General features: G+C 42.3%; 1 protein-coding gene across 2 annotated transcripts; it reads right to left on the bottom strand.

The window, feature by feature from the left end:
• Nucleotides 1–2,246: 2,246 nt before the first annotated feature.
• Nucleotides 2,247–25,399, bottom strand: WIPI2 (WD repeat domain, phosphoinositide interacting 2). 2 transcript variants are annotated; one of them, XM_066329783.1, is made up of 12 exons: nt 25,154–25,399; nt 16,054–16,136; nt 11,151–11,320; nt 9,860–9,956; nt 9,198–9,295; nt 8,693–8,785; nt 7,830–7,900; nt 7,068–7,175; nt 6,144–6,308; nt 5,002–5,109; nt 3,758–3,888; nt 2,247–2,966 (listed from the first exon to the last, which is right to left on the bottom strand). In XM_066329783.1, exons 1-12 carry the CDS (start codon nt 25,225–25,227, stop codon nt 2,854–2,856), a joined length of 1,311 nt encoding a protein of 436 aa, XP_066185880.1. In that variant the 5' UTR covers nt 25,228–25,399; the 3' UTR covers nt 2,247–2,853. The 2 variants fall into 2 exon arrangements, with proteins under 2 accessions (XP_066185880.1, XP_066185881.1); XM_066329784.1 differs by having other exon boundaries at nt 3,791–3,888.
• Between the last annotated feature and the right edge of the window lie 401 nt (nt 25,400–25,800).

Genomic DNA, 25,800 nt, shown 5'->3' with positions numbered 1-25,800 from the left:
CTGGTTATGCTTAAAGGAAAAAAAAAAAAAAAATAGAAACACATCTTTGTGTCACTGGGATAAACCCCCAACCTGAAAGGCTTCTAACTTTGGTAGCACACCACAACAGGGTGGTTACTGAGGGCCTAAGGCCATCACAGGGAAATTAAATCAGTCATGTTTTATCTGAGAAAGTTTTTATCTTCATGCAATGAACTTTAGACAAACTACTGTCACCACTCTTTAATACACAGCCAGTGGGGACCAGAACCGAGCTGCTCCACCCTACTAGCTGGTCACTAACCTCAGAACATTCGTATTTTTTGCTCCATAAAAAGATTTTCTCAGTTACAACAGTAAGAAGATACTTTTAACTGGCTTTCAGCTTCTATTGAAGAGTGAACCAAGTAGGGCACAGCAATTCCACAGTGTGTGGCTCAGGAGCAGGAACACACTACAGCATATGGAAGACACAAAGACAGCAAATACGGGATCTCCTACTCACCAGTGGAAAACAAGGTATGAAAATTAAGAAGAGAATAAAATACAATAACTGATCTCCATTTTTAAGAGTAAAATGAGTAATTACATTTAGGGATGTAACATGGCCTTTGTTACACTCAAGAGTTGTAAAACTTGTGTGCTTAGCAGACCTGTGTTGCTGGTGCATGTTTACTGCTATCTGTGCTTGTGGAGTCTAGGCCAAACCTCCAAGGATGTTATCAGGAATGTTAACCAGCTTTAGTCTGGAATGAGCCGACATCTCCTGGGTGGTTCAGTTTGCCAGCAAAGCTCACTGAGCTTATATTTACTTCAAGACTTGTATTTCACTCTGCAGCTTGGAACATCACAGCAAAGCTGAGAGCAGCAAAGCAGAATATAAATAAATAACTGCAGACCATGGAATTGAGCTGTCAGCCAGACCTTAAAGTCAAGAGACTAAGTGAGATTTCAGCATGACTCAGGGGTTTGCTGTGAATGTGCTGGGCTCTGGAGAGGACACCACAAGCCACTCCAACCAACTACTTAAGGACAGTCAAGGGTTTGCAGTAAATAAACAAGCCTGATCCCTTCTCTCCCCCACACACTTGTGTACAGACACCTTCCACCGACATGGACTCACAGCAGCCTCCCTGACAGAGCTCTCCTGGCAGGGGCTGCCACCTTCTTTGTACTTGTAGAGGCAGGGGAAGCCCATCTGCCCACACAGGGCTTTGGGGACAGAGCCCACTGCCTGCTGCTGCTCCAGGGAAGTCTTGTTCATGGTGCTGAATCCTAAAAGAACATCACTGCCTCGTTGTGGCAGGGAGTTCACACATAGCTGGAGCACTCAGCCTCTGTCCTCCTCTCAAGATCTGCAATTTCCTCGCCTCTTTTTATATTTACTCCTTTGCAATCAGTAGAAAGGAAACAACCCACGTTGCTACACAGAAGGCAAAGCAGGCTCCTTTTGGCAAAGGGAAGTAACACTCACCAAGTACTTCACTAATTACTTGCTCCAGTAACTGTTATCCAAGACTTAAGAGAAGGCACATTACAACCCTAAAAATAGTCTGCAGCACTGCTCAGCCTTGGAAAGCCCTAGACAGTGTCAGGGCAGTTAAGGATTTACTCCAAAACTGCCAAAGAAACTACCAGTCCTTGAGTGTATCATAAGAGGTACTCTGATGAGAGGGGGAATGGGAAAAAAACCAAAAAAAATCAGAAAGAAAGAAGAGCATTGCTATGCAGCAGTAGAGAACCCAGACGTAAATTAAGTTTTCAAAATCATTTATATTTACATCAGTATCTGAAAAAAAAAAAAAAAATCAAGAACTTTCACTATTAGAGCAGTACACTCAGCCCCAGACTGAGAAGAAGCAGGAATTGAGAGCCTTCTAGCAGGAAACCTTAAGGCTGTTTATAGAGTGGGGCTGCCAAACTCTACAGGGACTTCCTCCAGCCTGACAGAATCCTTGCTTTGGATAATTTAAAAAGGTATAAAAAAAGGTTATTGCTACTCTGCCAAGAAAACAGGACAATCTACGGGAAAGAAAGTGCATTCCAAGTCTTTTCTCAAAAACCCACAAGCTTAGCCACCACAGGCTACAAACACCCAAGTACCAAAGGTGTACAGACAAGATCTTCTAACAAGCCTTCCCTCATTCCAGCTCTTCTTCCTGCAGCAATTCCTTTCCTTCCCTGTAAAGGCACTTTCTATATTCTATATCCTTACGCAGGGAAACACCTCCAGTTTTCCATCCCAACAAACAGAACAGTCCCACAAATACACAACATTCAGAAGGAATTTTAATTAACAAAATGGTCCAGGAAAGGGAAGGGAGAACCCAAAAAAAAAAAAAAAAACCAGGCCATTGCATGTGAAAGGTTGCATGTCAGTCACTAGGTATGCCTGCAAGCCCATGCACAGGAAACCATTTGGACCTTTGTCAGTGCAGAACTAATCTCAGCTTCCAGAACCACTTCTCTACTCCTTCCTTATATAGGCTAAATATTATATACATATATAAAAAAAACACAAACTTGAGTTTGTTATAAAGTGGCTTCTCTCTCTCTCTCCCCCTCCTATGCTTGCTTGGCACATGAATGCATGCAAAGCTAAGTAGGCTCTGAGGGCTGCACAAACAGCAGGTTTTGGCAACAAAAAAAATAAACACAGCTAAAATAGATAAGCAAGATTAAAAGCCACTGAATTGAAAACCATATATTTTTCCAATTGTATAGAATTAGAACTACAGCTACGACTTAGAACTGTAAGAGTCTGTCATCCTCTCTCCCAACTCATGTCAAAGTTCATAGCAGCATAACACGAGATTCCTCAAGAAACGTCAAGCCAGTGTTCTCTGCTTCAGGAGTGAGTTCACAGGTCCAAGTTTAGTCTGTCCGAAGGATCATGGGGGGATGCTCACTGTCTTCATCCAATCGAAGTGAGTTGGTTTCATCTTCCAGGCAAGCTCCACCCACAGCACCCTGGTCATCCGTGTAGGCTGGAGAGAAAGGAACGAGTTGGGGAATCAGCAGCAACAAACTAAGTCTTGGATCCAGAGTAAATGAGTAGAGCTGAAGTACCAGGCATTTCTTGAAATAGTTTCACTGCCACCCTATGTTTGTTTTTATCATGACTGTTTCATGACTACGTTTCTCCAAGCCAAAAACTGAACTCCTGTGCGCGTGCAGTGCATACTGGAGCTTTGGGCAGGCTGGTGTTTTCAGTCTCCACAGACTCAGTGCAGTACAGACACTGGTATGTGCTGACTGTCCTCCCTTTGCAGCGAAGCACTAACCTGGGTGCCAGACGTGGCAAAAGCTCCACTGACTTGGAGAGCTGCAGCATTAACCAAGTTCTCATCCTCTTGATTTAATAGAGCAGTGAATCAGGCTAAAAGCTCATTGTTCCCACAATGGAACAACAGCAGCATTTATCAACCTTTCATAAAAAAAAAATTAAAAAAGCGAGCAGAGCTACACTTCAGATGCTTTGCACAAGATCTGGGTGCAGAACTGCCTCAAGAACCATGTGGCAAGTACTGCAACTACCACTACAGCAATCAGCCACAACTCAAGACAAAACTCTAGCCGGAAAGCAGCGAGGACAAGTGATCCATCTACAGAAAGCTACTGCACACCACGAGTGCTCTTTTCCTACTGCTCACCAAGGCTCCACCTCGCACGCGCGGTTACGCAAAGCTCGGTGCGGACGTGGACCAGCTCACGCAGCCATCTAGAAGGAAGCAACAGGCAGAGGTGCTCCCTGCCCCATTCCCAGCCTTCTCCTTACCATGCCTGGTGGGTGAGGAAGGCACATATGTACCTTTAGTCACAGCGGCACTGTACGTCTGCGCTACCAACGGCCTGTCGTGGGATGCAGATTCCAGGATTTCGTTGGCGGGCTCCATGCTGCCATCCAGCCTGCCAGGAAGAGAGGGGTTAGCTGGAGAGGTGCACAAGGCAGCTTGGGCTGGCAGCTGACGTGTAAGAATAATGTGTACAGAAATGCAACAGGAGGAACCTGGTCCCTCTATTCTGGAGTCCTGGCTAGAAAGAACCTGACTTGGTACTTCTCTGAAGACTCATCAGCATCATGTTTGCCTCTGACACAGATCTAAATCCTAGTAGCTCACAGAAGGAGAACAAGACTCAAAGCAAGACTGCATGATTAAAAAACCCATTCCAATCAGCAATATTGTAGGTTATCTTGAGCTCTGTCACAACAGAAGTGGCTGCTTCATACACAGATATTAGAAAGCTCTCTAGACAAAGTATTAGAACACTTCAAAGATTAGCAACTTGGTGGAAGCGTCCCTCTATGAGGCTTTACTTCATCTCTAACCAGAGGTCATATCTTCAAATGTTCAGATAAATGTATGATTTTTGACTATAATTGTAGTTTGACCAAATCTGCAAACCTGAATTATCATCACAAATTATCTTTAATTCTATGACTGATTTGCCTGTATTACCCTAGCTTTTCCTGCCAACCCTTATTGAAAAACAGTGCATTGTCCTATTTCTGTAAGTGTTCTACAGTACTATTACAGAACACCAGCTGCCTGGCCTATATGCAAGGAAGTTTAATAAGGACACCAGCAGAGAAAGCACAGGGATAATTTCATAGGCCAGCTCCCCCTCTGTGAAGTCAGAGTAAGATCTTTCTCATGTTTGTAACCACCTCATTTATTGATGAAGAGGACAGTGTCACACGTTTCAAATTCTTGTTTGAGTAACTCAACTCAAAGTGCCAAGAGGAAACAGGAGCACAGAGAGAACAGCGATTGATCCCTCCCTGCACTGGGACAGGGTTAAGTTTCTGCTGCTAAAGCAGTGCTTGGTGTAGTGGATACCTGGAAGGAAGGCTCAGAGGGACTCTGAAATTACTCATTCATATCAGAGGTCTGGAAAAAGATTAGTTTGAAGAAACGAGCTGTTCTAAGTTAGACTTTTCCAGGACAGAACTAAGTTTGAGAAGAAATTGGATTTTGAGAGGAAATAAAATACAACAGTTCTCAGCTAACGTGGACTTACTTGTGCTGCTTCATTAGTGTGCACTCGCCTCCTTCCTGGGGGTCTAAGTTGTACATGTACAGATACCCATCAGCAGCTCCCACCAGCAAACGAGGGATCTTCTGGATTCTAGAGAGGTTTAGAGCAGAAGTTATTAATTAAAAGGTTATTAAGTAACATAAGAAAGCACGCTCTCCTCCCTTCCCATGATTTAGTGGTTAGACTTGATCTCAGAGGGTTTTTCCTATCTGAAGGATTCTATGACTTTAAGGCATTATTTTCCACACTTTTGCTCCTGGATAGGGAATGCTGTTAACAGTTAAGAGCACCCAGGAAAGAACTGTGTGTAAAAAATTTACAGCATCACCACATTTTGGGGCTAACAGGATGTCACAGGAATCAAGCAATTACATGTAACTTCATGAAACAGATTCAGAAGTCACCATTCTGTTATCAAGCTTTGTACAACTCCAGAGACAAATATTCTAACGGGAAGGATTTACTTATTTGAGAAATGTTACAAGGCTTAATTATTGCTTAAAGGATGCTTTGAGATCAGAGGAGTGAGAGTACAGACATGAAGTCAATTTAGCATAAAAACTATAAAAACCCCACAAAATAAGTTTACTACTGCTCAGCTTATTACTTTGGTCGCTGTGCCAAATGGGAGCTGCCTTTGAGGAAGACAGCATAAATGATTAGATTTAGTCCCCAGAATTAACTTTAATGAATGCTACGCTGTTTTAGAGACAAGAATTATATGAACTTGTTTTCAAAGACTTCTTTAATGGTTAGGCTGGATTGCTTAATTTTGCAATTCACTAACAACATACACCATAACTCCCCAAATCACTAATGGAAGCAAATGCCATAAAAGCCCACGGCTCTGATCTCAATATTCTTGTTCCAAAATTAAAAGACATCTTTAGAAGACATCTTTAAACAACACTTAGAAATGGGTAATTCCTATCCAAATATGAAGCCCTTTCCTCCTTCTCTCACAGGACTGAGAGGTGTTAGCTCTGCCACACTGCTCTTAAACTGGAATGATCACTGGTACCCACTGCTCTGCTGCAGATGAAGCTGTGTTTTCCAGTGGCAGCCTCTCCAGAGCCCAAACACCCCAGCAGGGTGGGGAGTGCAGGCCCCATTCCTGTACTCACGTGGCAAGTGCACAGATGTTTTTGTGGCCGCAGAAGGGCAGACGGACTGTAGCAAAGGCTCTACCCTGGTTGAACATCTCTGTTACTTGAGAGGGCAGATAGCTCGTCGAGGCCATCAGCACTTTTCCAAAGTAACCTGTCCAGGTTGTAGGCTCTTCCTGAGGTCTGCAAGTCAGAAGAGAAAAGTGACCCACTTTGCCTACACCTTAGAGAGAAAAGTGTGCAAACACTTGAAAACATTTTCTTTTAAAAGATATTAAGCATCTGTTTCTCTTCAGAAATAACTAATACCCTTGAGAATTCTAACACACTTCAGCTCTGCTACAGGAGCAAATGTGTCCTCCAATACCTTCAGCCTGTTATTTAAGCATGTTTGATTGTAAACAGATATTCTGTATATAAGACTGCATTTTATAACATTCATTATACAAGAGCAGAATCTACTGGAAAGCACCATGCTTCAGGATTTTATTAATCTGTTTATCACTAAGCAAATCATTGTTTCCAATAACTTCCACTGAAATGGAATTAAGACTGTCCTCTCAAATAATAAATAGGAACATTTTACAACTTGGTGCCTTTTAAAGCCCCCTATATGCAGCTGGAAGGCATTTCTGAGATAGCTCTTCCCACATGGATGTCAGAGGAGGTGAAACAAATATAACTGAAAATGTTAAAACTGCTCCACATTCCTCTGTGAAGGATGGCCAAGTTCTCTTTGGCAGAAAAACACCTTTTCTACTCAGCGGGAGAACAGTACACAGCTCAGCTGCAGTTGCTGATTCATAAGTGACTTCTTATGCCCTTTACTTTACAGTAAAAGTTCAAAAGAAGTCTGTCCACACTTTTGAGAACTCGTTCTGCTGAGTACAGTCAACTTTTAAGCCTTTTCCTTGAAAAATCTAAGGCACCTTTGAAACCTACTTTTCTTTCACAGTCTCAAGTTTGAAGATATGCACCGTCTCCGTGTTACTGGATGCAGACAGAAACATGCCATCCATGCTGAAAGCCAATGAACAGATGCTCACACACCTAGGAAAAAAAATAAAAAAGACAAGAAAAACAAGGAAATCAAACTATTAGACTTATTTGAGAAGATTTCTAAAGTCACCACTACTTTGCAAGTAAGAAAAGGACTCCAATAATGAACATTCTGAATTCTCTGATAATTTCTTGAAGCTATTCAGGCATAAGATTAATGATGTTCAGCTCTGATGTTTACCACGTATGGGATCAATTAGTAACAATCTGAACTCAGTCTCACCCTGCATAAAGTACAGAGTTACTGCTACCACAAACCACAACACCATTTCAGGATGGCTATCAATGGCCACAGCATTAGAAGGGTTTAGAAGAGAGTAAGAATATTAGATGTGCTGCCTCCAATTGCCGTAAGAATACAATATACCCTACAGAAGGTGACCCACTTCAAACAAGTTCCCTCAGCAATAAATTTTTAAAAGGCAAGAGGGAGTACAATTCTGACAGGATTGATTTGTAGAATTGTCAAGTCCAAAGGGATGAAATTGGAAAACATTCAAGCTGAAACTATTATAGAGCATACATGCAGGCATGAATGAAGATGAAAACAGGCAAAAAAAATCAGGATGCCAGCTCAATTGCTGAACATACTGGAAACCAACCATAAGGAATGAGTGTCAGGTAATTAACCCAGTTGAACCTTACCTCTTCACTCCCCTTCGGAATTCAAAGAGTTTCTGTCCCTCTGGAATGGAAAACACTCTTATTACTGTCCCCTGCAAAGGAAAAAAAAAAAGACATAATTTTCCATTTCAAGTTCATTCATTGTGTACTAGCTCTAGTGAGCAGAGTACAACTAGAGGCAGCAAACCACTCTGCTGTTAACTCATTGCTGTGATGCAGCCCAGATACTACATGAAGTATTTATGGAGCTTGTTTGTAGGATGTGTTTGAAGAGTACAGAAACAAGAGGTGGGAGCTACTAATGCAGAGAACAAGCTGTGCATCAAAACCAGCCCTTCTTATCATATTTGATCATGAAAACGAGCACACTAGACAAGTACCACGAGTGCAGTCACTTGGATGTCTTTGTGCCTTTATCAAATGCAATCAGTTATACCTTCATAATCTAAGCTTATTACTCAAAGAGCAGAGGCTTCAGACTCTCTAATTTACACACATTACATGAACAATTTGTCATCACATGCCAAAGACTAGCGAGGCACTTCTCTCCATTTGGATTTTAACTGTCTTGTTTTCATTAGGAAGACAGCATCAAAACAAGACAACTAATTTCTAATAAGTATCCTGCACTAAAGGGAGAAACGCTCAGAGGACTGCCCTAATTGCAGCCAGATTAAAATGTTTTATTTAAATAACCTTATTATCCAACATTTCACAGCATGGAAATTGTGTCAAATATCATTAACAGATCTTAACTTTGACTTCCCCTTTTAACCGTGAGCTTTCTTTTCTGGCACTTGCACATGGAACTGTGCACACTTAAAATACTTAATGACAAATTTGATTTTTATCACTGTTGGCAAGGCAATCAAAAGCTCACTTACCTTTTCTGAGGCTGTGGCAAGTTTAGTACCACTTGCATCAAATGCCAAAGCAGCCAAGGGACTATCATGAGCTGGGATCATATTGGCAGCTCTCTGCAGTGAATCAATAAAATAGAACCTTAGAACAGCACAGGTTAAAAGCTACATGTGACTGCACATTTAAGCACATTCAAGGCAAATATGGCTCTTACTTTCTGGCCAAGAGCTTCAATAACTTGTTCAGTAACTAAGTACATAAAATTATCACTGAAACATACACACAGAGAGGACAAGCAGCAGGAAGATAATTCAAATAGAAACTACTTGGTTCCACCCATTTGCCCAATTCTACTCAATCCAATCTAGTATTAGCACTTGTATTTTCTTTGCTGACATTCTGTGAAACAAGAGATGCTGCAAACTGTTGCACAGAAACCTAAGTATCCGGTAATTCCTCCCTGAGCAAGTTAATTAATTTGCAAAACCTGCATCTGTAGAGGTGGGAACAGCATTCAAAGATTCTTACCAGATTGATGGTGTCAAAGACTTGTACTTCTCCAATAGTTGCACTTCCTGGATAGGCCAGGTAGCAATTATCATTGTTTATTGATAAAGCACACAACCCTAGAAGGGATGCAGAAACAAGATTAGAAACAGGCAAATGCCAAGACTTATGCAGTAAAACTTTATGATTCTGTGCTTGAGTGTCACAAAAACAACTCCAATTATCAACAGAAACAAAGATGAGTAATCTCAGAGACAACCTGCAAAATACTCAACTATTTAGCATTTGTTTAATATAAAACAGAAAAGGAAGATTACCAACAGAGTTACAGTAACTGATTAAACAGCAGAACTCCCATGTCTGCCACAATTCCTAAAGCATTAACCTGACAAAGTCTTTAACTAGTCCAAGTGCTGTCAAAATCCAGTTTTTATCTCTCCTGTTTTTTTCTAACATTTCAAGACATCCACTCCAGGAGACCAAAATACCAAGAAAATGCAGTTTAGAGCAGAGTCTGCTACTTGTTCTCAGCTGGATCAAACATGCAGGCTTTCAGACAACATTCATATTTGTTACTGAATTTGAAAGCAGAATTAACACCACCACAATTCCCTGTAGGGAACCTCACACACTGACACAGAAAGCACTTTTCAGAGTTCTGCTGACTGGACCATCACATTTACCTGCAGGATTGGGAGGTGTCTCCCTGATTGTATGTAATACCTTCATGTCTCGTATGTTGTGTATATAAAGAGACTCTTCCAGACATACTATCAGCCTCTAGAGAAAGGGAAAGAGGACAAAATGGTGACATGTAAATGGAGTTCATATGGATTTATCAATCCTAAAAAAATGCTACCCCAAAATGCAGCAGGTACTTTCCAATAGAGAAGAGGCTGTACCCACCTGATGGGGAGAAGAGTCTGACAGAAGATAAACAAGATCCAGCTCTTGACACAAACACTGCACGTGGTCACTTGAACTGACCACTGCACCCCACTTCCCTCAACCCCACCAGTGCAAACTGAAGACTTCCCCATTACTAGCTGAAGTCAGCAAGCCAGAAACCATCACTTAATTCTTACTCTGTACCGATTTGCACGTGGAAATAATGGAAATTACTTTCTGCTTTTGCTAAACAGAGGAAACAAGACCTTTTAATCATTCATAAAGCCTATAACTTATCCATAATCATTTGTGAATGGCCTCTTTTTATTTTTTAAACTAAGTTGTTCATCGTCTCATTTACTTTATAGACTACATGTGGATGACTAACTAGATGTTACTCACTTTACACTAACTCCCTGCGCCAGAAATTAAATTACACACTCTTTCTCATGACTTTAAACAGGAAACCCCTCTTCCCACATCCATTTCTTGGGGGCAAAGACAGACATTAAGATTTTCTCCTTCAGATGCCATTCTCTCTAGTTTGAATGAACTGGCTAAAGACAGAAGTCTGTATTTGCTGAAGAACCTACTAATGATTTAGTCATATAGCAAACTATGCTTCCAGGTACTTAAAAAATTCCCCTGTTGCATGACATTTTTTAGATTTTATTTTTCGAGAAGAATTCAGAAAACAGCACTTACAACCATAACAACTTAACAGACAACTTTAAATTTTGGCCTGAAGAGAAAATATCAGTCTTTCACACTTTCACATTTATGACAAAAGGATGATTCACACTGGAAGGGACCTCAGGAGGTCTCTAGTCCAACCTCCTACTCAAAGCATGTCCTGTTTATTCAGGGTATTTCCCCAGTAAATACATAAACACAGAACCAAAAATACTGAACCAAATGCAAGTACTGAGATGCCACATAGAGGCCACACGTAGAAAAGTACTACTGAATTTCACATAGCAATTCTGTCACTAAAGGAAGAGACATCAATTAGCAGAGGAAGTACCAGAAGAAGATCCAAAACCCCTTTCCCACATTTCCACCCAGGTAAATCCACTACTCACTCACCTGTCTGTTCAGTTTGACAGCCAAGATGGTGTTGGAGTAGCTGTAGTTGCAAATCTCTGTCCCTTTCTTAAAGTGACAAACTTTCAGCTTGCGTGGAGCTTTAAGGCTAACTATGGCCACCAGACTGCTGGAGAAGAGCCTCTCCACAATGCACACATCTTCTGTGTCAGCTGAGGAATCACAGGAACACGGGAAAAATACAGAGGGAGATTTCAGGGAAGAAGAATGATGTACATCAACAGGAAATATTGTCTAAGAAAATCATAGATTCAGTCTATTTAAAAATACAGTTAACACCACAAACATTCTGCCACCACAGCTCAGCATCAAGGTGGGACACAGGACAGGCTTTTAAAGCAGAAAATCTACAGAGTGCTGATTTCTAAAGATTCCCTCCCCACTCTCCAAGGTGTCACACAAGTTTATGTTTCAGGACAGTGTCCAGCAGAATTCAACAGAAAAAATCCCACAGCTACAAACCCCAGAAAATGGTCAAACTCCAGAATTTTACAATCTTATTTTATCCCTGCAGAAATCTAGGAAAACAAATGTTTTTTTGGGCTTTTTGTGTGCATGTGTTTGGGTTGTATTTTTAAAGCTGTATTATACTTGAAAAGGTTCCTGATGACCCAAACCCCTGGCATTTCCATTTACCTCTCCACTAAGAAAGAAAGGTTACAGTACTCAGAAAAGCTGGTGAAACTCATTTGCCACAAGACTGCTGCAGCCACCAATCAGCATTTTGACACATACCATCTTTGACCTGACAGGCCCTAAGAGCAACTTGTGCAGGAATCACTGGTGCCCAGCATTCATGCAGAGCCATAAACATCAGATTTGCCTAATGTTTCTAATATGGGAGCACTGAAAGCAAAGGAGGAACACAAACCCCTACGTGAGGAGAGAGCAGGAGGGAGGAAAGCCCAGGATCTCTGGTAAAGAGGCACTTTCAGAGTATTTGATCACAGCCCTGCACTGGACCATGCTGGCAGGAGACCAAGTCTCACCATCAGTTATCCTGGCATCTTGTGCCTCCTCCTCCATCCCATAAAGCTCCTCTCCAGAACCCCAGGAACACAGTGGACACAGTTTTCAGTGCAGTGAGAAGCTGGAGGGAGTTTTACCATGCTCTGCAGCTCTTTCACAGCCACTGGCTACACCTGCACTTTCATTGCAGAACCCAATCAAGAGAAGTGACTCGAGCCTTTGGCTTTGATCCATCAAAACAAAATTTTCAGGAGTCAGCTTCTGCATTAGCTCAATGCTGAACATATTCCAAACCATAAAACTGCCAGTAAAAAAAAAACCCAAAACAATCAAAAAAACCAACCCAAAAGAGCTTGTTTCTGAAGGCTTCTGTTTTGGCCAAGAGAAACATTAAGTAATTAATTTGCACTGTTCCCATCAGCAGTGACAGAAATTCCATGAAAAAAAGTCCTGTTCAACATTCTCAGTATACGACACTGCCATCAGTGTGGGACATGTCTGCTTTCAAAGTGCTTTTTCTGGGCAGTTATTTCAAGAAAATGAACACAACATATTTAATGTCCTACATTTTTTTGAGAGAAACAGCCTACTTATGAAAAAGGAGCAGGTTTACACCGTGCATTTTCAGTACTCCATGCTACATAATTGACTTTTATCTACATCTTGTATTTAATATGGTACTTTTCAGAGAAGACATAACAGCTCACAGAGGCTTTGAAAATTCAATTTTCTCATGCAACAGGGATAATGCATTTTAGTAATTACTTTGTTTTCAAGGAATTGTTCTCCATTTTTCCGATACTACACAAAACACACGAAAAAGAAATACAAAAATCTGCTTCAATAAATGTATACAGAGACTTTGAAATGCAGAGGTCAGTGTTCCTTGAATCACAACAGTAACATGAAAGACTCTCAAATATTTTACAGGATGGGTTATCAGCTTTCCATCGAAGCCTGGAGTCCTTCAAAATGATGACATCCTTTTAGGAGAGTCAGAAGACCAGCACACAGAGACCCAAACCCCACAGTCTGACTGCTCCCAGCTCCAGGGCCAGCACAGCCTCTGTCCCCATCCAGGGACAACTTTTCAGACACAGCTTCAGGAACAGCAGCAGAGATTCAAATGGAAGAAGTGCTGTCCTATGCTGCACTGATGGCAAGGGTGGGCAGCAGGGAAAAGCACCATCAACAACTAAGCCACGAGACAGAAGAGAAATTTTTCAATAAGCAAAATGCCTCAAAGGTATTGATAATCCTTCAGTCTCATCATAAAAAAGACTATAAAACAGACAGTTACCTTTAGAGAAAGGCTTTGTGACGGGCATTTAATTAAATTCACTTTAAAAATACAGGATGCACCTCTGCTCCTCTGTCTTCCTTTAACAGGAAGAAGAGATAAAATCTCTTCACAGCTGCCAAGTAATTTATGCTTCCCAACAGCAACTCTTCGAGAGTACCAGGCTATACTGCCCATCCTATGTTCAGCTGACCTGAATTAATCATATGTTCAGTAGCACTAAAGCCCTATAGCAATGCTGTTACTCAGGTTTGGGTTTTTGTTTTTTTTTTTTTTTTTTTTCTATTAGTATTATCTCCTTTACACTACACAACTGAGCACTGCCATAAAATCAGATTCAAAACAGAGTAAGAACAAAAAGAACTGCAAAACAAATTAAGCACCAGCAGAGAGGGGAGAACAAGCAAACACATAACAAGATTAGTTTCATAAACATAAGCGTGTAGCATCACAGACAAGAGCTGGTTAGAGCCAGCTAGATTATGATCAGCTGTGCCTTTATTCCATTTTTAATCCAAGAACATGAAGCATGGTAGAAGCATTCATTAAGCCTTAAAGCACCCTCCAATCTAAAGCTTGTTTTTACAGTGGGATCAACTGCACAGGGAGTCAGGAGATTTGCAGTCACAGGAGAAGTCAGTGATGGGAGCAGCCAAACCTCCCACTTTTTTTGTGTTTCTCTCAAACACAAGACAGTTGAGGCATATTCTGCAATTTAGTTTAAACACCTACACAAGAGTTGGCAGATCAATCTTCCAGAAGAGAAGGAGAGGTCCTTAACAGTGCTCACTCAACACAAGAAGTCTTTAGACCCACTTAAACTAAATTGGGAAGTGGGAGGCACCATGTCTGGGAGGCCTCAAGATACCTTTCCTTGAGGAAAGGAGGTACCCAGTGCACAGGAAGCCCTCCACCCTCATATCAAGTTTTAACAGGCATGGTTTGCAAGTCCAAGACGAAAAATTGTTTGACTCATACAAAGAAAACGAAGGCATCTCAATATTTTGATCTGCTTTGAGCCAAGACTGTCTGGCTTGCACAGGCCAAACCACTGGATTTTTTTGTAGTGAAAGGACAAAAAGTATTGGGTTCAAACTCATAGAGGGGAAATTCAGGTTTGGTGTATCTCAGAAATTCCTCCCTGTGAGGGTGCTCAGGAGCTGGCACAGGCTGCCCAGAGAAGCCCCATCCCTGGAAATGTCCAAGGCCATGCTGGATGGGGCTTAGAGCAACCTGGGATAGAGGAACTGGATGATTTTTAAGCTCCTTTCCAATCCAAAACATTCTACTAAATGTTACCTCTGTTACTTCAGCTTTCACAGACTTACCACTCAGAAAACCAAAAATATCAAAGAGTTTACCAAGCATCTCAGAACAGTCTGAAGACAAGACTGGAATCAGCAGGTCAAAATTCCAATTCCAGCTGCATTTATCAGATTGTTGCAAGATGTTGAATAAGGCACTTTATCTAACCTGTACTTCTTCTCTCAAGGACTACCCAGAAGGTGCAGCCCTGCCCAGTGCAGCTGACCTCAGAGGGCATTTTCCAGTGTCTCATGTAACAGGGAATCATCTTCACTGAGTCTCCTGGGGTGACACCAGACCAGATACTGTAAGTGCCTGACATACTGCAGAGGTCAGGTACATAAACTCCACGGCAGAAAATGGAATCCAAGCCACCTATTAACCAGTACAACCAGACCATGACTCAAATAGGAAGATGCAGCTGCAACACAATTTAACCTGACCACAGGTGCCTAATTTGAACCTCACAATTACTTCTCTCCATTGACTGTGTACAGAAGGAGGCTGCCATCCCAGGTAATAGGTGAGCTGAATCACACCCCATTTCCAAACTTAACATGCCACAGGGTCAGGTCACTTAGGGAATGGAGTCTGAGGACAACTGTCATGGGATCCCACTAGAAATGCTGACATCACAGCAATTGGTACCACCTGCTCACATGGAGTTTACAAGAAAGCAAGGATACTCATGCATAGCATTCATAGTTGACTTATTAGCATCTCAAAAAAGGGAAGTCCATGAACTGCTGGGAGAACAGGGGATACCACTTCTCCCTCAGGCCTCCCTCCATTTCACCTCAGATCCCACTCAACTGTAATCACTATTGGGAAATTATGGGAATCTGAGTTATTCACCCTTTTGGATGAGCAAGCCTGCAGCTATCATGTTAAAGAATAATTTTCTAAAAGAAAATACTAGGATAAAAAAAAAAAAGGGTTTGTTTTCTTATTTGATAAAGGTATATTAGTGCTTCCATGCCCCAAAAGACACTCTCTAGCATGAGTAAATTATCACTTTTATGCCCAGCTACTATGTAACCTGGCTAGACATAAAATTAGAAAAGCAGAGTTCTCACAGCTACTACCAAATTTCATACCATACCAGCTAAATACAGAACATTAATTCATAGTTTTACCCTGCTTGCAATTGCTATTTTGCATTTGAGTGATATTTACACATAAGGTTCCTTTTATGCCAATTTCAAACAACCTGTGAACAAGTGAAACGTTTCTTATTCTGCCCATATTAAGCCAACTGAGGGGATTAAGAAAAAAAAAAAAAAAAAAGAAAATAAAAACCAAAATACTCACTGCATTCATAGATCTGCTCTAATTTGTCCACAGAAGAAAGAGAGAAGAATTTGTAGCCTGATTTACTGCCAACTGCAAGGGATCTGCAAAAGAAACAAGCCAGTCAGGAAGATGAACTCCAAGTGCTGTGATTACCCTTGGACAGATTCTTACCCAGTTCTAAACCTCCAGCTGGGTTAGCTCAATAAGGAAAGTGATAAAAAGTTTGTCCAAAAAAGCCATGACAGACACAGACAGCTTCCTCAATTCTGATTAGACCAAACAGCTTCAGAATTACAGAATTCAGGTGTGGAATTCTGCTGCACATTTCTGAAATGAGAGCTCACAGCCTAAAGTAAACCTACTGCCCAATTCTCACTGGTGATTTCTTCACACAGGCTAAAAGCTTTAGTGTGGAGGGACGATGAGGACCTGAATAATGTAATGCAAACCAATTACATCATTGCCTCATCATTAGAGGTGACCTCCAAGACCTTTGAAACTGGGCTGTCTGGGGATTTTTGTTCTTTACAGTGTAACCATCGCTGAGCATCCCAAAAGAGTTTTCATATTAAAAAAAAAAAAAAGTAATTAAAGACTGCCAACTCTAATTTTCTCTGGCTTTATGTGATGATGTTCTAGCACCTCCATTGTTAGGTCTCAGTCTTACAAATACTCATACTGAATCTTTGATCAGAGGCACCCTCTAAAAAATGCCAGTCACTGATGTTAAACAGATTGAACAATAGCAGAACATTAAAAAAATGACTAAAACTCCTTCTTTCCTCCATTACTTAATTTTCACACTTAGCTCACAGACCATTTAATTGCTTTTCCAGCCAAAGTCAAAGGCAGGTCTTAAATTTTAAGCTAGAAAAGTCTTTAGCCTGTCTTGCAGGTCTTTACACATCAAGGCAGCAGACAATGGCTCATTCTAGTTTCCCCTCCCCATCTGGAGGACGATTTTATGCCACAGATAAAGTAAATTAACAGTCAATACAATTTTACAGAAGTGCATTAGTATGCTTGTAGTTCATATATTTCTTACTGCCAAGAAACATGGAGGAAAATTCCAATAAAATACATTTTGATACCGTAAATTGTGGCAAGTCATTCAACACAGGGCTACAATCCAACCCTGCCAGTCAGACTGCCAAAAATGCCTTTCTGAACTCAGCAAGATGATTCTCTACAGTTCAGATGCACTAACAATTAATGCTGCATTTGGAATACAATGAAGATTCCTAGATTTCATGCTCTTTCTGTATTTTCCACTCGTGGCTCCAAAGTGAGTCTTCTTTAAATTTCAGCATTGCCCAGAAGATTAAAAATTGCTCCTCATCTAGTTCACCCTCTGAAATGAAGCTACAAAATCAACTTCTGTAGGATGGTATGACCTTCTCCTCTAGAAGAAAATACAACTGGCACAATCTGGTAAAGAAATTGTATTTGAGAAGGCTTAAACCTTCAAATTAAAATACGAACAACGCAAACATGAGATTCAATTCCACAGATTCAATAACCAAGATATTAAAAAAGCATATTAGGCCTAAAGATAGAGAAGCAATCATAAAACAAAATTTTGTTGCTGCTCCTCTAAGTCACCCTAGAAGTACTGAATTTAATTTTCCTTCAGACAACATCAGTATGCTCAGCAGTCTCCATCTTATTAATCAAAGATACTTCAGTGGTATTGCTCAACTACTTTTGTACAACTCAACAAAAACTCACATTGTGTGAAAAAAACCCCGGGAACTCTAATTTGGTAAAACAAAGCAATGAGTCAGCTTTTCTTAGATCATCTACTGCTTTCCTCAAAAGAAAGTTTAATAAAAAATGACATTAAAACTCTCACTGTGCAAAGGTAAACAAGCACTCCACAGAGTTAAAAATAAATGGAGTCACAGGACTCCTCGCAATATAAATGATCCACAAAAGACACAGGATGATTTCCTCATGGAGAACCCCACAAAGCAGCTATTTGTATGACTAGGCAGAACTGATTCCTGACTTCTGCTTACAGCTTTAAATGCAGAATACTGCTGAATCACTGTTTTACTGACAGGATCACTCAAAGCAGTAAGGAAGCCCATTTTTCTTGTCCTACAACTGCACTTCATTCAAATGAGCTGCAGACAACAGCAAACAAGAATTGTGTACACGCTAAAAATTCCAAAATGCAGAAGCACAGAATGGACCTTTACATCCATGACAACTGCTTTTTGTTATTTATTTCAGAATCAAGGTGATGAAGCCACAAAAGATTTGTTTACACAGAACAGTTCAAGTTTTTAAAGCCATTTCAGTGCAAAAGTGTAACTGGAAAATAATTATTTTTTTAATTCTGTAACAGCAGTCTTGCTTTTGGAGGGTTTGCTCCGTTGGTTTGGTAACGTACTCTTAAATTACTTCTTATGAAACTACTGGGCTTTTTATATGTAATAAGAACCCACTAGGCTGAATTATAGAGCATAATCACAGTGATTTAAATCTCCCATCTTCCCCCGCACCAATATTACACTTAAGCCCTTAAGACACCCCACAGCCATCGAAATGGCCAAATCCACAAAACAAGGACCCAGCCAAAATTACCTCACCTCTGAAAAAATGTGCAAGCATATGGGGAAGAAATATGATCAATAAGCCATTCAGCTCTTGCTCAGCTAGACAGTGGCCAACAAGAAGCTGCTGTGCTTTATCAGAAGCTCCTTTTACAGCGTAGGTGTTATGCTTTATAATCACTGATTTTCAGAACCTGCTGAGACTGAAATTGAAAATAAAATAAATATTCTCTAAAATGGCCTTTTTTTTCTCCTTCAAAACATTATGCTATACACATGTGGGGTTTTAGCTCTATTATGTGTAGCCTCTATTACACACTTTAGACTGTAGACTCTGAGCTATTTCATCATGAAGGTTGTCTCCTCAGTACAGAATTATCAATATAGCCATGACTTATGGAACTGTGTTTATCTGCTTTTTGCAGAGATAATGCTGCAGACTAATCCAAGACTACATAAATCTTGACAGTATTTTCAAGAGTGACTACCATAAATAATTAAAACCACTCTCATCAAGCAAACAGTGCTAGGAGATTTCACACACTCATTGGAAGATGCTGACACTCGCTCTAAGTACACTCACCTAAAGTGGGAAATCAGCTGCTTCAATCTCTCTGGCTCTTTAGGAACAAGTTTTTTCAGCTGGGTTAGACTCCTAAGGTTTTCTTTTGTTTCTTTAATATACATATAGAAGGAAGAAAACCAGTTTTTCCCTTTCCATATCACAGAGGACCTTAGCTGTTAATCAAATATTCTACAGTAATCAGAAAGTTCCTAACAAGGGCAGCTCTCTCAAAGATTAAATCAATTGCAGCTGCAGCATAAACATGAGTCTAAAAGTCATTACTATTTTAAATAACTGGTTAATTAAGCCTACTTTCATTATGATACAGCCTCATTATACTAATGTTCCATCGCATTTCAAAACCAATGTAAATTTCCACAGACAAAACATTTTGGCTTATGATGAAGAGGGGAAAAATAATAATAATAATAAAAGAAAAATCAATGAAGACATAAGAATTGCTAAGAAATTAGCAAGGAAATGTACCTTGCTTTATTTCCCCCTCCAAAGTATCTGCTGTAACATCTCATGGACATATCTTAATATCAAAGGTCATCATTTTGGAAAAGAGATAGAGAACTTCATACATTCAATGTTTTTGTCAGCAACATTCTGACAACCCACAGGAGATTTTCCCATTATTCTTGTATTAAAATAAACCCCACAAACTTAAACCTGCTACAGCAAAAGGAGGCCACGCCTGCTCATCACTTAACACGCAGGCTGGGACAACAGAAAGTCCACAATCCAAGGAAATATCACTATTCTTGGGCCAAATCCCCCTCCAAATGTCACAGGCTGAGGAACAGTTTCTCTGAGCAGCCCCCCTCAGCTGCTGTGCCCTCTGCAACACCAGCAAGGAACACAACATACGGTTGTCTCTCTCAGCTATCCTCCCTGAGTGTAGGAGCTACGTGATCGCTCTGTCCTTCCTTTTTTTGGTCTGTGTTTAGCTTTAAAGTCTCCTTGGAATAGAGAGCTCTCCTGTCCTCAAGGATCACGGGTGAAGGACACCTGAACCTAGGAGAAACAAAGGCAGAGGAGTGAATGCTCAGCACCTAACCCTTGCTCCTCCCACCACAAGCAGTTTACTACAGAGATCCAAACACCAGAGTAAGGGAATGAGAATGCAGCTTCTGGGACACAAGGCATGCCAGATGCCTACAGAGACAGCAGCATTTGTCCACAACGCAGAATGAAATTGATTTATTTGGGAAACGAAGGGCAGAATTAAATTGGAAAGAAGAAATATACGGACTGATCCGTGTCATGTGTAACTCCACACATAAACGAAAGCAGAGCCTGAAGAAAGCCTTGCCAATAAGGCACACAGCAATGTTTTCCTCACAAGTTCAAACACAAGGTTTCCTCTTCCCCTTTCATCAGGAAGCTGTTTTCAAAACTGCAGTGACTACTTTGTTTCCAACCGTCACACAATTACTTATTTTAAAAAAAGATGACTAAAACTTCTCTAGTCTGCTCACTCGAATTATTTCACAAGCAGGCTGTTTGGTGGGGTTATTTTTTGTGGGTAGGGGGAAGCAGGTGCATATTTGTAAATTGAATCTGAACACCATTAGTAAGTACTTCCAAGAATACCTGTCCAACAGTTTAAACACTGAAAGTTTTACCTATTATATAGATACACACAAGTTTTGGGATCTTGAAGTTTTGCTTAAAAAGTCACAAACTTCTAATCCATTAGCATTTCCCTTTTTGGGATTTAAAGCTTCTACGAGTTTGTGAGGTGTTTAATTTTTCATAAACGTATCTGTGCTCAGTTTTAGCACTTCTCCCAGAAGTAATACAAACTGCACTCAGGGTTTTTTCTTCCCAAGCATCCATTGTTAAAAGATTTCCAGCTGTAAAACGTACCTAGCACCGAGGCCACCCACAAGCTTCCACTGCCTGGTTTTGCTGGGACACCCGAATTCCGATGGGTTGCTCCACTTTGATGTGCAAGCTGGAGCTTCTGCCTCTCAATCAGAGAACGCCAGTCATGCCAAGTTGTGCAATGATTGATTCACTGGGGAAAAGGGCTAGGTCCAAAACAAGCACACTAACATCTTCTGAAAATGCCCTTCTCTGTGTTTTTTACTTAATGAAAACATTATATCAAAGAGAAGCCACAAACCAACCGCTTCTGCTGCATTATAGGCGAAGTGTTTTCAGGCAGAGTTCCAGTCCCAGCCAGTAATTCAAAACTCTCATGTATATAAAGCTTAGGGCAATGTGGGGTAAACAGGCAAGACAACACTTGCAATAATGCAGATACTATTCCAAGAGACAATGTCACTACACACAGCATCCATGAATGAATATTAGCCAAGTCTGGGAAAACCAAGGGACTCAAAGCAGGATAGAGGATATCTGCTTCCAGTCGCCAGGGATTGCAACAATCAGGAAAAACCAACAGCAACATTTTTCTAACTACCAGCAATCCAATTTCCCAAGACTGAGAGCCACCATGAAGCTCATCCTCCTACAGGAGAGAGAAACTAATTACCAAACCTTCATAAAACCAAAGAAAAGTCAGCTTGATTCTTCTTTCCAGCAGTAACAAGCTCCATCTTTTCCTAGCACAAGGAACTGGCTCTGCTGTGCAGGTAAGCAAGGCAGAGCTAAGCCTGAGTGGAACTGGCATCTTGTTAGGGTGAAGGTAAAAGCTTTAAATGTAGTAACAACAATGAGCCAATGTCATTTATTTCCCAGTTTTGTCTGTCAGCAATTTTTCTAATTACTGAAGCACCTTAAAGCATGATGTGAACTCTACTGACTGGGCAGACATAAACAAAGCTTGTCTTTCATATACTGCCTGAAAGAATATACATTTGTTTACCTTGCCTGTCTGGAGAAGGGCTCCAGTTACCTGTGAAGTTGAAAACAGGTGAACTTTCTGAGGCCCAGCATGGGAAAGGGTAAGTCATTCCTAATAAGTTCTTTTCAGCTCTTCTCACCTGGTAAACTGTGACCTCCTAGATATATAGAATAGTATACTATAAACCCAGAGAGCTGCCTTCTTGTTTCTTTACTTAAACAAGAAACAAGGAGAGATTATGGGTGGGAAATAGAAAAAAATTAAATAAACTTCTGTTTAAAAAATGTATAGAACCACCAAGTTCTACTCAGTTTAGAAACCTGAATGCAACTTGGTTGTTTGGGCCACTTACCACATCAGACAAGTGTTTCACTGAGAAGCTGCTCACAAAGGCATCTGCAAGGCTGGTTTTAGACTTACTACTTTTTCTTGGGGAATTTTATTTAAGACACTGTTAGTAAGAAGAGATTATTCCACATCATTGACCACCTCATTTATCTCAAATTAAGTAGCCTTTAAAATTAATCTCAGAATTTTGAGACAAAAGCATGAACAGGAGCCTTTTGATATTTCTGTCATTTCTACATCAGATACCTGAATTCAAAAATACTCAAAAATAACACAAAAGACTTAATAACCCAAAACTTGGATTTGCAAAGATCAATGGCCAGGTCTGCCTCACATAAAAGATACATCACCAAAATTCTCATCAGCTAATCTCAAGGTGATTTATGTATCAATCGTATTTTTAAAAAATATAATTTATTGACACAATGGATATTAGACTGAAAAAAACCCCATAAAACAAAACACCCCCAAAAAAGCCAAACCAAAACCAGCTACCAAAGACCATCTTTTGGTTATTTAGAAACTGGAATGGGAAAAGTAGTGCAGTAGCACACCCAACTGAGGAATGAAATCATTATCCAGGTGTCTGTTTTCTCTCCCTATAAACGCCAAGTTATAAAAGGAAATACCTTAACACTTCTTGAAGAAAGATTTCAAGGTGTACAAGCCAAAGCCCACCTTAGGTAAGTTTATGTTTGATATGCTTTCTTTTTATTTCTGTCTTGGTTTTGTTCTCAAATCAACCTGCAACTTTTGTTCAAATTAAGTGGTTGTTTTTTTTTTTTTTTTTTTTTTGGTCACAACTGAGCTTTAAGTACATAAAGGCCTCCACAAAGCTAAGGTGTAACTGAAAATGGAGAGGTGCCACACTGGAGAACACGGTTGAACTTCAAAAACTTATATAATGATCTTTATAAACTGCAGAAGAAAGAGGTGACAAATCCCCTAGTTATATTATGACTTGGGGTTTTTTTAAGGGAAAAAAAAAAAAAAGAATGGTAGCTGAGCAAAACTTGGGCATGTTTTATACGGACAGAGCGAGCTCTATATGGCACCCACTGAAAAAAAATGTGAAAAGCAGTCACAAAAGTCTCTGGCTTGAATCAATATATGGATAATGATTTACTTGCAAATACACAGAGCACTACTGCTCCCCTCCATCATTTACCACAATTTATTTACTGCCAGAGTCTCTTGTCTCAAACCTATCCAGCTCCAATTGCTCTTCTCTTCATCCCCAACAAAACCTCCAAAAGCAAACAGAGTCTCTCCTGCTGTGATGTAACTCTGCTTGGCAGTCACCAGAAATAACCTTCTCACCTTCACAACTCCCATATGCCACAGGACGTGCCGAGGACAGGCACAGATCTCCCTCGTGAGGGCAAGATATTGTTGCTTGCAAAAAGAACAGGCTGTTAAAAAAAACAAACCCTCCACCACACACGTGGGCTACACTTTGTGATGCCAACCTGAGATCATTTCCTCTTACTCACTTCCTAAAACAAAACTCCTCTCTTGAGTACAAGATCTTTCGGTCCTTACTCCCCACTTTCATCTCTCAGGTATTTAAGTCAGTCAAATCGTTCTTTAAATGATCTTCAGTGCTCCAATCCCAACTAATAGGGGGTTCCTAAACTAAAAATACAGCTTTATAATACGCCATATAAAAACTAATATGCGCTAATTGATCTAAATATGCTGCAATGATTAAGTAATTTGTGAGACGTGCAGCTTGAACCATCTGAAGCTCAAGGAAGTGCAGTTTCAAGGATCAGAGAAAGGCCTCTATTCAAAATCAAAACCGAAAGCAGCATGGGCTCATAAAACACCTTTAAGCCAAAGTCTCAGTGCTTCAACGTAACAGGTGACAATAAAATAGCTGCATGAAAAGACAGCTGTGAAGAACTTTCGGATGAAGTCTCTGCACGTCCTGAAAGACTTGGGGCTTCATGTCCGGCCCTCCTAGGGGGCTAAATATCAGCTAGGACCAGCAGCAAACCCCCTTCCGTCCCCAAGAACAGCGAGCGATGCTCCCCAAGCTCTCCAAGGAGCAGAAGTTCCCCAGGGCAGCGACCCCGGGCAGGGAGAGACCACGCTGCCACAACCCCCGAGCTGCGTGCCCGGCAGCAGGGAGGAGCGGCCTGTGTCCGCGGCTCCACGGTGAAGCCGGAGGGCACAGCCGGGCACAAGGGGGCACCTACAGCCCTCCTCCCCGCGGGGGACCCCGGCACCGCTCCGGGCCCAGGCCCCGGGCAGGGGCGGCTCCGGCGGCGGGCCCCGCCGTGTGAAGGGGGCTCTGCCGAGACCCACCGCGCCTCCCCGGGCCAAGCCTGCTCAGGGCTCCCCCGGCCCGGCCCTGCTCAGGGCTCCCCCCGGGCCAGCCCTGCTCAGGGTCCCCCCGGCCCGGCCCTGCTCAGGGCTCCCCCGGCCCGGCCCTGCTCAGGGCTCCCCCGGCCCGGCCCTGCTCAGGGCTCCCCCCGGCCCGGCCCTGCTCAGGGTCTCCCCCGGCCCGGCCCTGCTCAGGGCTCCCCCGGCCCAGCCCTGCTCAGGGCTCCCCCGGCCCAGCCCTGCTCAGGGTCTCCCCCGGCCCGGCCCTGCTCAGGGCTCCCCCCGGCCCAGCCCTGCTCAGGGCTCCCCCGGCCCAGCCCTGCTCAGGGTCTCCCCCGGCCCGGCCCTGCTCAGGGCTCCCCCGGCCCGGCCCTGCTCAGGGCTCCCCCCGGCCCGGCTCTGCTCAGGGCTCCCCCGGGCCAGCCCTGCTCAGGGCTCCCCCGGCCGCTGCTCCCTCCCCGGCCCGAACCCCCTCAGCCCGCTCCCCTCAGCCTCCCTTACGTGTTGTCCTGGTTGAAGTTGGCGAAGAGCAGATGGCCGCTGCCAGCGTCGCCGCTCTGCCCGGCCAAGTTCATGGCGGGACGGCCCTCGCCACCCCCGTCCGGCGGGGGCAGGACGAGGAAACACCTCCGGAAGGCTGCGCCCCTCAGCCGCGGCCGCCCCGACCCCGCCGCATCCCCGCCGGGCCCTTGTTTACGCGGCGGGCGGCGGAGCGGCCCCCGCGCCTGCGCCCTCCTCACCCCTCCCGGCCGCCGTATGGTTACCGCGCCTGCGCGTACGCGCGGCGGCGCCGAGCGGCACGCGTCACGAAGCTAAGCAGGGCCCGCCGCGGTCGGCCGTTGGATGGGAGACCCGAGGCGCCGGCGCCCACCGGCCGCGCCGTCCCCGCGCAGTTCCGCGCCGTGCCGCGGGAGGGCGCCACACTCAGCGGAAAAAGGAAAAAAAAAAACCAACAAAATCAAAACCGGGGACAACAACAAACGAAAAACACCAAACGCAACAAGCAAACAAAAACGTCAAACAAAAAACAACCAAGAAAAAACCCCAAAAACATAAACAAAAAAAACCAAACCACCCCCAAAAAGTAAAGGGGGAAAATAAAAACAAAAACCAAAAAAAAAAAAAACCAAAAAAAAAAAAAAAAAAAA

The sequence above is a fragment of the Sylvia atricapilla genome, chromosome 15 (genome assembly GCF_009819655.1).
Source record: "Sylvia atricapilla isolate bSylAtr1 chromosome 15, bSylAtr1.pri, whole genome shotgun sequence".
Taxonomy (NCBI): Eukaryota; Metazoa; Chordata; class Aves; order Passeriformes; family Sylviidae; genus Sylvia; species Sylvia atricapilla.
Note: the sequence above shows the minus strand (reverse complement) of the source record. Positions and strands in the feature narration are given on the sequence as shown.

Excerpts from the sequence above, each read along its gene's own strand:
- WIPI2 (XM_066329783.1), bottom strand. The coding sequence starts at position 25,227 with ATGAACTTGGCCGGGCAGAGCGGCGACGCTGGCAGCGGCCATCTGCTC. Across the intron at positions 9,957-11,150 it reads CTGTCAAACTGAACAGACAG|AGGCTGATAGTATGTCTGGA; the intron begins GTGAGTGAGTAG and ends CCCTTTCTCTAG. Across the intron at positions 9,296-9,859 it reads GACACCTCCCAATCCTGCAG|GGTTGTGTGCTTTATCAATA; the intron begins GTAAATGTGATG and ends CATCCCTTCTAG.